Source organism: Macaca nemestrina, chromosome 6 (genome assembly GCF_043159975.1).
Source record: "Macaca nemestrina isolate mMacNem1 chromosome 6, mMacNem.hap1, whole genome shotgun sequence".
NCBI lineage: Eukaryota > Metazoa > Chordata > Mammalia > Primates > Cercopithecidae > Macaca > Macaca nemestrina.
The window spans coordinates 169,856,950-169,870,406 of record NC_092130.1 but is presented as its reverse complement, the minus strand read 5'-3'; the positions used below and the strand labels follow the sequence as shown (position 1 = coordinate 169,870,406).

General features: G+C 40.2%; 1 protein-coding gene across 4 annotated transcripts in view; it reads right to left on the bottom strand.

The window, feature by feature from the left end:
- LOC105489509 (catenin delta 2) overlaps positions 1-13,457 on the bottom strand; it is a 936,482-nt gene that overhangs the window by 386,403 nt on the left and 536,622 nt on the right. For all 4 annotated transcript variants that reach the window (XM_011754343.2, XM_011754340.2, XM_011754341.3 and 1 more), the window contains one exon: positions 4,242-4,436. In XM_011754343.2, coding sequence (XP_011752645.1) covers positions 4,242-4,436 — 195 coding nt within the window. The remainder of the gene's footprint in view (positions 1-4,241; positions 4,437-13,457) is intronic.

Genomic DNA, 13,457 nt, shown 5'->3' with positions numbered 1-13,457 from the left:
GCAGGGCAGAAAAAGTAGATTGGCCACCAGAGCCAGAGTCACGCCCATGAACCCGAGCTGGTAGAGAGGACAGCTGTAGCACTGAATGAGTGATCACACTCATACTTTCCCTTGGTGTGATTCCATTCACATCCATACCTTTCTATGACCCGACTTGCTACCCATAAAAGAGAGGAAGGCCACTTTAGCGGGGACACGAGCAGAAGAGTGAGGGGCAACTCAATCTCTCATTTCAATGTCTTCGGGTTTTTTTGAAATATGCACGTAGCCTGTATATTACCTTCCAATATTGGTTAATTTTTCAGATATTTATGTCTTTATCTGAAACAAAATTGAACATGCTTAAGGACAAGGAGTAGATTTTAAACCTCTTTGAATCTGCCAGTATATCTAGCACACAGAGTATCTTCAACAGATATTATTTAACAGGATATAGAAGACCATTAAGCTCCACAGATGAAAATAAATGTCTGTCTATTTTGTTTTTAAATGATGGTTTTTACAAATGCAGTCAACGAAGCCCCGGATCTAGGGTAAGACTGCCTAAGTATGAATGTTTGTTTATTTATTTATTTATTTAGATGGAGTTTTGCTCTTGTTGCCCAGGCTGGAGTGCAGTGGCGTGATCTTGGCTCACTGCAACCTCCACCTCCCGGCTTCAAGCGATTCTCCTGCCTCAGCATCCCGAGTAGCTGGGATTACCGGTGCCTGCCATCATGCCTGGCTAATTTTTGTATTTTTAGTAGAGACGGGGTTTCACCATGTTGGCCAAGCTGGTCTCAAACTCCTGACCTCAAGTGATCCACCCGCCTTGGCCTCCTAAAGTGCTGGGATGACAAGTGGGAGCTACTGCACCTGGCCTATTTGTTTACTTTTAATACAGATGGGGTCTGACTATGTTGCCCAGTCTGATCTTGAACTCCTAGGCTCAAGCAATTCTCTCATCTAGGCCTCCCAAAGTGTTCAAATGATAGGTGTGAGCCACCATGCCCAGCCTCTATGAAGGTTTAAAGGCTGGTTCCACACAACCTGTGTGACCTTGGCATATCACTCAACATCTCTGCCTTGGTTTTCTGATCCAAAAAGCAAGCATTGAGTATCGTAACAGCATCTCCTTCCAAGGACTGTTCTGGCGGTTGGTAAAATACCCAAAGCATTTGACACACTCCTTGGAAGCAGTTACAAGCTACATGTGTCCCCACCAAAGGGGATTTCTCAGTTAGCTTCTCCTTTTAGGCTCCACCTACCACCATCTTTTTCCATCTCTCCTCCAGCCCTTTCTTCTTCATCTTGCCATTGTTTGTCCAGCCTCGCATGCTTGTTTCTATGACACCATCTAATAATTCCCTAATTGTTGAGGCATGTCTACTTTTCTTCATTCCCAAGTGTTGACCCCTGGAAGGGAAGCAACTGGCCTTCGATCTTCCTGCCCCACTTCTCTTGCAGTATCATCTGGAAATGCTTTATGAATTGTGCTGAAAGACCTCCAGCTGGTGGTCTATTCTTAAGGGCAGAAAGATAAGACCAGTTGCTCCAGTCCCCTCAGCCACCCATCTGAGCTAAGAGCCAGAGGCCATGAACATTTTAAGTCTGGTAGGCCTCATAAGAACCCGTCCTCTTCTTTGAAGGAATTAGGGTATCTGCTTTAGGCCTGCAAGTCTCTTAGAGGTCTGTACCAGTGGTCTCCAGGGTAGGGGTATGTACAACACAGATGACCCCCACAAAGATTCTTGGAAGCAAACTTATAATGTTTGTTTACGGCTACTGGATAACTATATTTAATCTTTACTTCTTTGTAATCTCCATTTTTATGGGTGTTATACTAGACAGAATTTAATATACATGATGTCTTTAATATCTAAATAAAGAGACATATACACATATTAAAGGCATTGTCTCATACATTCAGGTTGTGATACAGTTTCTGTGGCTGTGAAAATGTGAAGACATGAAATTATATGAATCAGGTATAGACACAGGGGTAACCTTGTTGGATGCAGGGAAGAGAGAGTTTGTGGCTTTATGCTTAGGAGCTGGAGAGAGGTAGCTTCTCCTCCTCCACTTGTGGTCCTAAGAGGTCATCCAGGCACTTCTGGAAATTTCCATTGTATTATGTCAATCAGCATGTTTTCTCAAAATTGCCTTAAGCTCAAAGGTGCAGGCTGGGTTGGGGTCTTGGACATCTGAATGTCACAATCGTAGCACATCTCTGCCACAGCTATTACCAGGAAAAGCCCCCAGCAAATGGGTTTCACCTTTGAAGTAGTTAGATGGTACTACTGCCTTCCTCATAGGCGGTAGGAAAAAACACTTCTTCATTCTGGATAGCTCTCCATTGATGGCTTGGAGCAGGGGACAGCAAATTTTTCCTGTCAAGGGCCAGATAGTAAATATTCTTGGTTTTGCCAACCATATGGTCTCTGTCACGGGCACTTCACTCTGCCCCTGCAGGGCCCAAGCCACCGTGGATGATAAATAAATGAATGGGTATGGCTGCATCCCAATAACTTTATTGATGGATACTGAAGTTTGAACTTCATATAATTTTAACATATTACAGAACATTAATCATCTTTTGATTTCCCTCCCCAACCATTTAAAAATGCAATCATCATTCTTAGCTCATGGGCACTACTAAAACAGATGGTGACCTACAACTGGTCCATGGGTCATTGTTCGTTGACGCTGACTCAGAGAAAACACTATCACACTAGAATTTTTTTTTTTAAGTGTGGATATCTTCCCTGTGTTTAATGTGATATAGACGAATGAAGGTTTCTTTTTTTCTTTTTCTTATGTAGCTAATTTTTCATTAAGTTCCTGGAAGTTTATTAATAAGGGATAATTCTAAGAGCATATGAATATGGAACAGAGAATCAACATAATCTCTTTTGTTGTCAGTTTTTATTCAAATTAGATATTGAATGTCACTGTGGTTATCTTCTTCTTTTATAAGATGTGCATAAAAATAAAATTACCTTACTTAATAACATGCAAAACTAAATGCTAAAGTAACCCACCTCCAGGCAGGAGTGGATCTAACAGGCTGAAGGTGAAAAAAAATCTGACAGAAGAATAAACGGGCATTCTTTTCCATGAAAACCAAGGGATGTATTATTAATATGGGGTGGCATTTATGATGTCAAAAATAAATAAAGAGTATTTTGTGCCTTTCTCCCTATGATTCAGTGAAATACTGTAATGTAAATATCAATAATCAACTATAAAAGCAGCTTGGCTCGCCTTGATTTCAAAGCATGTAATTTAGCATCATAATGCAGTTTAAGAAAATTGCCATGCTCTACTTAGCGGTCACTAGAAATTCCAATAGTCTGAGGATGTAGAGATCTGTGTGCCAGGTTCCGAAGCAGAGAGCCAGCTCTGCCAGCCTCAGTCTCTGCTGGCGCTCAGACATATCATTAGGAAAGAAGGAGAGAGCTGTACTGTCTGCAGACCAGCAACACAGTCATTCCAGTTTACTTAGCAATGTGCAGCTTGATAATAAATGCAATTCTCAACCTGTTTTTAATTACATCGATTTTAGAGTTAAGATAAGTGTTCTCTAGCAATCTAATTATGACATTTGACAGATTATGTTGCCAATGGCTCCAGATACTGGAAAACACTTGCGTTTTGTCATGTGACCTGTGGCTGTATTCAATTGAAAATATATATTTAATCTAGGAGAGCTATATAATTGATTGAACCATTTGCAATTGCCAACATCCAACCTTCACACAATAATTCTGTGATTCAATCTATTAGTATGTATGAAATAAATTGTCTGCCTTTCAAAATATGCTACATGTTTAGCAAATATGTTTTTGTTCCAAGCTTGTCAAATAGGTAGACAATATCATGAAAAAAAACTCTTACCATCATCAAGCATATGTCTTTCACGTCCTACAAATGACTATGTCCTCGGGGTACTTATATTCATTATATAAGTGAATAATGATCTGATAAACATTAGTATTGCTTCTTTCAATTTTTCTCTTTGACAAAATGAGCTTACAATCGCCATTTGCCTCCTTTCGTTCAGATTATAACAAGGTAGCCTCAATTAAAGTCATACTCTGTTTCCACCATTATCATTACAGACATTGACAGAAGCAGGTCACAGTGCTTGTGGGGCCAGTGGACACACAGACACACACCTTTCATTTGGGAGTGTTACTGAAGCTCCCATGCAGAGCCCACCCCCTGTGGACGGGCCACCCAGTGGGGTCCTGATTACACACCTGTGCTCGTGCGGTAGGTGCCGGTGTGTGCTGGCGGCAGAGGGTCCCCCTGGCTCTGGCTGAGACTCCTCATAGGGGGCTTCTGATAGACGCGGTCTTCGTAGATGGGATCTATGTGGTGTTCCGGGGACTGCAGGGCCCGCAGCTCCGGGCCCAGGTGCCCATGCTGGCTGCTATATGAGGCTCGAGACCCAGCTGAAATAAATTAACAGAGAGGCATCAAGGCTCAGGCAACCTCCACACAGAACTTGATTAATCAAAGACATATTCAAATTTTTTGGACAAAATTGTTGAAATTCTCAGGAAATCAAATGAATAACATGAAATGGCAGCAATACGTCAATCTAATCAGCTTATCGGCATCACCCAGCTGCCTGGCTTCACGACCAAACATGATCTCACTCTAAAAATGATGTTTCTGAGATAAACCCACATGGAACAAGACCGGTGAAATGTTATTTTTCTCAAAACCTAATGAATGTAGCTAGGTTCTTCACTAAAGGAATCAGGTAGATAGTCAATCCTAAAAATCTCTTATTAGCCCATAGTCCTTGCAGCTTAAATCGTACAATAGAAATCATTTTAAACGATGAGCTACAATGGCAAAGCCATCTTGATGTTGTTCCTAAAAAATGAACTAGAATTTATTCCCATCAGCAGTATTTCCCTGGGAAAAGGATAAACCAAAATGTTTGAACTTACAACAGCTTAAATCCCCGAGAGAAGCAGATATTAAAGAAAAAGGTTACAAGTTATATTTTCCTTTACTCTGACCCTCTTCAGTTGAAGCATTTACATTTAGCCTGCCTCTCTCTGAAAAAGTTAGGAATGATTGCCACTAACTGGTTTAATGTATAAATTGCGGCTACACATCACTTTGTAGTATTTATAAATCCTTATTTGTGTCACTTCATTGCATGGTATGGGAAGAGGTGCTGATGTGAGGCAATGCTATGGACCAGAGAACCATGAGAAGGTCTTGGAAGAAAGGAAGCCTCTGTACATCAGGAAATAAGACTTTAGGGTGGGCGAAGAGGCTGGCTTGACAGACAGGAAAGAGGACGCTGACTGAGCGCCAATATTTTATCTGAGGTACAGTCAGAACCACTGGAGCAGAAACATCAGGGGAATCATTTGCATTGGGGCAATAAGATGGCCTTGGGGCATCAAGGGGAAGTGGCGTCTTCCATGCTGAATACAGAACACAGACAGAAACCAAAGGAGACAACGGCTGATTTTGGGAATGAGCCTTCAGCTACATCCTACAACTAATCCCCACATGGAGCACTGGGATTTAACCGGCAACTGTCTTTCAGCAGCCCTAGTTCAGCCTCTCCATTCTGGATTAACATGTCAGGGTGCTGGGATTCCTCGATCTTGGCCATATCTCCACAGCTCTCCTTCCATTTTGCCTTCCTCAGGGAGCACTTCGAAGCCAAAGTCTTCAAATGCTCGACGTTAGTTCTGTTTCGGCAGGAACATATAAACTCAAAATTGTAATATTCTTGTCTAGAATATTTGAGAAAAAAAGCCATTGTAGTTTTTTAAATTGCCAATAGAAAAATGTTTTACTGGTATATTTAACATGGGCTACTTTAAGTACACAGAAAACAGCGTTTCTGAATAATTGGAGAAGTGGTGAGAACCCTATGAATTCAGTGTTAACAAAAACCACTGAGTATTCTGAGGAGGAGAAAGGGACAGGGCAGGCAAGTTCCTTACTTTTCTCTTTGCTGGTAATTAAATTCCGATTTAGATAGCGCTCCGATGAATGATAGATTCAAAATAACTGTTTTGCATAATTAGGTTCACTGCATCTGATTTATCAAATGCCAACATCACTCTGAATATTATCTCAAGCTTATATTTTCCAGGAATATATTTAAGTACAATATACTTTGCGTTCCTCTTGGCAATTCTTATTCCTGAAGGTTTTGAAAATATTGCTAAGGATTTAAAAATGTAAAAATTAAAAAAAAACAAAAACAGTCATCACATCCAAATGCAGAGATAAATAAAAGTTATCCATCATTGGTACATTTAGAGTTGTTACTTTATCATTACTCCTTTATTCTAAGCATCAAAAAACATCCAATGATGACCAATGAGAGGATCTGCTGAACTTTTAACTGGTAACATGGTCTTAGGGTATATGTAAAAATCTTCTTATTACATGCATTTATTTGGCATTCAGAAATTTTCATGAGTGCCATTAATCAAATTGATGACCAAGGGTGCTAGGCAAGGAGGAAGAATCTTAAAGTCTATCTATGTGGATATCCATCTTTTGATGTGCTGATATTATTACAAATATAATAATCAAATTAACTATCTGAATAGGACACTATACTTTTTTACGTATTAGAGTGCTCTGAGTAAAACTATAAGCCCATAGTGTTTCCCTGTGTAAATGCTTGTGCAAAATACAGTTACATATGTAAGCATTATGCATAGTTCTGAATCAGATAAGGCATTTTAAAAAGAACATGATTTACACTTCTTTTTATCCACTGTGATCAAGTTTCGATTGCTCAAGGGTGGGCACAGTTATTGGCAAGAGAGACACAGAGAACTAGGGGAAAAAAAAGAGCCAAGGAAACAAAGGTTAAAGATGTCACTGCTGGAATTCATGTGTTCTACCACCCGTGTTCAAGAAAGAACATGTTAGATGCATACGAACAAGGCCTACTTTATTTGGGGCCATTTCAAGGAAAAAATTCTCACACAATGTTTTCTGGGAATCTGCTACAAAATGTCATTAGATGGTGTATATATTTGCTTATTCAACTAAAATGTCCTTTTGTTTAGTAGCAATTTTCTTTCATCATTATGGTCTACTTGAAAGTGAATCGCAAGCATCACACTGGACTCAAAACGTCATTCATGGGAATTTACGTCTTTGCCAGGGACTGGAACTCTGTTATTATCACAAGAAAAAATGCTGGAGAAAATTCAACTTTGTCTAAAATGTTACAGATGTCAAGGCCAGATGTTCTTGCCCATTATGCTGGTGGAGAACAATCCTGGGAACCTGGCCTTGACCAAGACCTTGCAAGATGGCAAAGTGCAACCAAAACATGGATGAGCCAAAGAGAAAAGGGGAAGTAGAGCCACAGACCAGACCAACTGCCCTGATGGTTTCCCCTGCCATGACAGACATCATGTCATGCAATCATAATACCTGTGTCTATAAAGCATTTGATCAATTACTGCAACAATTCCTACATCATCCAGCATTGAGGTCTCAATTTTATAATAGGGTTTTGCTCTTCCTATTTCTTCTCTTCACAGGACAAAATTGGGGCCTAGAGAGCTCAGGCATTGGCAGTTTTTCATATACATGCATTTCTGAAAGTGAGCCTGAAGACTTACAGCTGAAACATGGGTACTCGGCTTACAGGCTAAGGAAGATTTCATGATGCAGGAGGGCTAACGGGTATTGGAATTTCCCTACATATATTCTGTGCTGGCTGCTGCTCCTACAGGTTCAGAGAGCCCCCCCAAAACTGGGAAGGGCTTTCAAGCTGATCTAGGACTAAGCCTGAGGCATTTGCTGTCTAAGAACTACCACATGTCCTGCCATGGCACCTCACAGCCATCTCCTCTTCCCCGCAGCAATAGGTGACCTGAATGGATGCTTACACAGCTCAGAACCTACATGATGACTGACCACTTGGCTGTGGGGTTGGTGTCGGGGCAGAGAGGAAAGGGTTCAGTCCGATGGCAGGGAGGGAGGTATGGACTCCAGGGACTCAGCGAGGTGGGCAGAAGGGACCACTGGAGAATGAAGGGGCACAAGACCTCAGACATCGCCTGCTTCTATGTTGACACATTTATTCCTTGGTTCTCATTTCCATGTACAACTACCATGAGGAATCGTGACAACATGGCTCAGCCTCAAATTCTACACGTGAAAGGTGTCCTTGGGGTGTCGGTGTTCAACAGCTTGAGGGAAACAGAAATCGTATTTAAAGTAGTAATTTTACTGCTGTTTCCTGTGTCACTTTTGCCCAAAGAACTCGAAATAAGAATATGTGAATTCTGTCCCAGATCTGTCTCTAACTAGCTGGATAAACCCAGGAAACTCACCAAACTCTTTGATCCCGTTTCCTCAAGTGTAAAAACAGCGATAATAATATAAGTGGTATTGTTGGAGGATCAGATGAGAGAGATTAAGTGTGAAAGTGCTGTGCAATTGATAAAGCAACATCAAAATAGGTGTCCTCAAGCCACTGAATCTTTGAATCAATAAATTATGTCATCGCATGCAAATATATCTTTTGATTTGACAAAATAGTTGAATACCTCTTACCATAAACTATCCAAATTTCAAAAACAACTTGAAGATTTCAATTTGAAATAATCTAAGTAACAGTCATTTTTCAGATAATTTCGTGAAGCATTATTGCAAAATGTGAATGTTATAGTTTTATCTTTTCTTAAAAATATGTGTGCTTTCTAATGGATTATTTTTAAAATAATGCAGGAATGAATGAAGTTCCTAAGGAAAGAAAACACCGAAATGACCACAAAAAGGTGCCATCCTTTTTAGAAAGGAAGAGGGCATAATTAAATCTCCAAATTGAAAATAACAAACACCTGCTAATTCAGTAGGAAGCCAGTGACAGATCTCCAGGGGTTCTTGACACAGAAAATAATTAATTTAATGGGCACAGAAATTGCCCAGAAATTGCACAGCTGAAAAGGGCTACATATGGCTCACAGCCTTGTGTCTTGCCTGTTCCTGTTCCACACCATGTTTTCCTTGGGTCAACAAGGCTCTGTTTTCATTTGGCCAACAAAACAATGTATTTATTATTTTTGCAATGATTTGCAACTAAATTTCCATGTACTAGATTTTACATCTATCATTTATAAGTACTAGTTAATCCCTATGGATGTATATATTCATTCAACACATTCCCCGAGTGCCTGGGAACCTCCAGGAGTTGAGGATGTCCTAGTGCTCAAGACAGACAAGGTCCCTGGCTTTGAAAATAAGTTATTACATGCAGGAGGATGGAGGTAAAGGTGTTGAAGAAAAATGAGGCAGGGCAGTGAGAAGAGAGACAAAGTGTCAGGAGGTTGTGGTGCTTGGATGGGGGATCATGAAAGTTCTTTCTGAGCATCTGACATTTTAGCAGAGAGCTGCAGACAGTAAGAGAATGAGCCTCACTAGAGAAAGAGCTGTATGGTTCTCAGGCAGAGGGAACCAGCAGCAGACACGAAGCGTCCCTCCAGGATTTCAGAATATACAGAGAAGTGATTTTATGTACTGAAACAATATTGACTTTAAAAGAAACACCAGTAAGTATATGAAATTTTTATGAGTACATACTACAATTGCTTGTATGAACAAAAATGATTTTTTTAACTCAAAATTTCAAAATTTCAAAATTTTGAAATTTCATGGCAAACACATTTTTATCAGAAGGATTTGCAGCATTCAATGGGAGATCACACAACCTTGGGAGAACTGCATAGCTGAAAATTCAGCTCCAATTACTTGGGTTTTTTTTTTTTTTTGGCATTTCAATTTTCATTCCTTAGAATAGGATTAATTCTCAAATCTTAGTTTATTCCTCAAAGAATCGTCTAGAAAACTTGCTGAAGATGCTGACTTCTGAATACAACCCCCAAGAGATTCCGATTAGGTCAGCCACGTGGGGATGCATCAATGTACATTTTAATGGGCACCCCCAAGCCTCCTGGTTCTAATGCAGGGATCACACCATCAGCCATCCTGTCCCAAATAAAGGAGAAAAAGAGGAGATGGGCATATTTATTTTCAAAAAATAAGCATCTAATGTGTTACACCTTCCATTTATCATTTGTTGCTTTATTCAAACAATTCCACTTAATACAGGTGATGCCAATTACTTTATGACATTAATAAAACAGGTCCATGCTGTTTTTTTTATTGGAATTCATATTATTTTATTTATATACTCTATCATTTGTGACTCTCTAATTTAATGCAAATTCACCTGCCTTTACAAAGAAATATATTTTTGCATGTTTTCATTTTGCAGTATCAATATAGTTTATAAGGACATACTGCTATTTAACTGGTCTCTTCAAATTTAGCACTCAGTTTCAAATGCTCATTTGCAAAGAGATGGAGGGAGAAAAAGAAGAATCTAAACGACATAGTATTCACATGGCCAGAGCGAGCAGGCTTAATGTGCTTGTGAACAGTTCTTTCATTATGAGATAAAGTGCTGTTGTACGGAAAAAAAAAAGTAAATTTCTGATGATATGAAGAGAAGTCCAAAACAAAATTGAGGTTTTAAAAATTGTGTAATCAGTTAATGCGTTGCTAATTATTAATGAAACTACAACTTTGAAGGGCAAAAGGGAACTTCTATAGAGAAGGGTGGGGCCTGGACTAGACGCCAGTTTTTCCCTTGGAAATCTACACTGCTGTTGTTCCTTTGTGGACACCCTGATTTTAGGGGTATGGCCCATGATGACAGGTCAGCATCGCTAGGCAACATGGCTTTGCAGGTAGTGTAGTCAGCCTGTACTCTCTGATAGTTGATGGCTTTGAAATAGCTCTTTTCTGGACTTTGAACCTCTTAAAATGTTTGGCTTGATACCTGTTATCATAAAACTTCAGGGGGAAAAAGTGGTATCAGCATATAAACACTTTGAGATATACAAAAATTAACTTAACTTTGGTTAACATTATCTCAGAAATGTGTACTAGGTAAATTGTTGAGAGGTGTGCAAATATTACATCTTAGATCTGAGGAATACCTCATCATGATAAAACTTATCTCAGAGAAGGCACATCAAGAAAGGTGTGCCTCAAAGGCTACTTCAGGAGTATCCATGAGGAACTGGGCACATTCACATTCTTCCTTCTGAACTCTATTTACTGAGACTGACTTATTTTATTCTTGATTTTTGCTTCTGACCCAAAACTCCAAAATCTCCTTCCTACTCCTATGTTAATTCAAAAATTAAACCTGCTATTTCAAGGACCCCAAAATATTTCCCTATGTATTCTGAATCAAGCCTATCAACTGAATTTCATTTGCAAATGATCACTAATTTGTTGTAATTCATTTGACATCTTATATCATGTTGTTATCAATGTAAAGATATAAGGATACATTTCTCATATAGGTTAAGAGCCGTATTTCAGACTTAGGTTTGGAAGGAGCATTATTAATTCACATGATTTCGAAGATAAAATTGCACTGAAACAAATAATTTCAGTGTAACAGGCCATCCGATAATATAAAATGATCCTATTATAAATCTGTTTTCGGAAAGAAAAAAATTCTCCATCATATTTCATAAATGCTAGATTTTCTTATATTGTACTAACTTAGTACAGCTTTGCTGCTATCACTAATAGCTTGAATACTATGCAGTCTCTGGCAGCGTACAAAACACAGAATTTGTTCCTGTGACTTTCCTGATGAGGTTTTCCAATACAATTTATTGTCATGATTAAACCTCATCACACCTTTTACAAAATGAACACTATCAACTGTTGGGACTCAAATCCTTTCCAGCAAAAATAATTTAACAGCCAAAATCACTGCCCAGGACATCATGGTAAGCATGTCCATGTGATCTCATCCCTATAAAAGTATATGCCCTTTGTTCCTGAACTTTCTTTTTAACCACAAGCATTTATTCCCAAACGGTTAGGGAAACAGGCTTCTTTTGTTCAGTTCTTTTTGCGACAGGCAGGCATCTGGAACATAATGATAGTGGTAATGGAGTATAATGAGTAATGTGACGTCCTGTATCAAGCTTTGCGTTTTTACTTTCAGTGGACAGTTGTTCTTCCTCTCTAGTGACATGGATGGAGTGTAATACCCCACCCCTCATGCACGGCTCCAACTTAATGAAGAACCAGTAGGAACCTATGGCTAAGCTGGTATTGGTAATAGTGAAACATACGAAGTACATAGGGATGGTTTGACACGTGTAACCAATATCTGTTTTGGGTTTCCTATCTCACGGGAAATACGAAGTAGCACCAAATTTACTAGCCATGTATTTTGGTGTTTTTCAAAATGCCACATGCATATCAATGCCCTAATTGGAATGCAGGTTCTGGCTCAATGGGTTTGAGGAAGGGCCTGAGGTTCTTCATTTCCAGCAAGTTCTCAGGCAATGCTGGCGCTGCTGGTCCACGGACCACCCTTTGAGAAGCTAGGACATATTTGTCTAGCTATGAATACATACCTGGTCACTAGGAGTCCCGGAGACAGACCATCAATGCCATGGTCTCACCTGCCTCAGTGCTAGGATTATGAGTGTGATCCACTGTGCCCAGCACCCCTGCTTTGTTAGGCAAACACAAGTGGCCTCAAGAAAGGCACAGGTCAAGAGTATAGCTAGACACTAGCAATGCAGGTGCTCATGAGCCTGGGCTCTGCAAGCACAAGCTGTGCTGGCCATGACAACTGTGACCATTCTATCAGCTGCTGCAGAGCAACTGATCTTAGCTACAGTTGGCCAGGCCCCACACCAGGGGGACTTCAAAGGCCTTAATGAGCAGGATAGCTGGGGCAAGAGTCACTTCTAGTGGGGAAAGAACATCTTTCCATTTTCAGAGTGGACTTTTTTTAAGACAGTACATTGTTGCCCCTTGTTCCTGTACTTTCTTTTTAACCACAAGCATTTATTCCCAAACTGTTAGGAAAACAGGCTTCTCACTACGTTGTCCAAGTTGGTCTCAAACTCCTGAGCTCAAGTGATCCTCACACTTCAGTCTCTCCCGTAGCTGGGACTACAGGGGACTGACCACCATGTCTGGGTCAGGGTAGATTTTTTAGACATGGGTGGGCTGGAACATTTTTGCTATGATTATGGTGTTTCTTGGGTGATTCTGGAGAGGCAAGTATCTAGGTTCCCTGCATTGCCACAATACACACATATGTAAGGATAGCGCAGGGCCTCTCAACCCTGAAAGAACATGCATGGCATTTGTCTGGGAGACTTTTTAAAGAGGAGCAATGCTGTGGGTGCACTCCAGACCAGGACCTCAGGGGAGGGGCCCAGGGAATGGAACAGCTCAAACATTCTCCAGGTGTCTCCAAGAAGCATCCAAGCTCTGGATGGCTAGGGGTCAAACTAGTAGATGTGGGGCTAGATGGCTCCATCTTGAGGAGCATGTGTCAAGGTTTGGTCCTCAACAGACCCTTTAAGGCTGGAGCTTCAGAATATCCCCAGAAATATCAATTCCTGAAA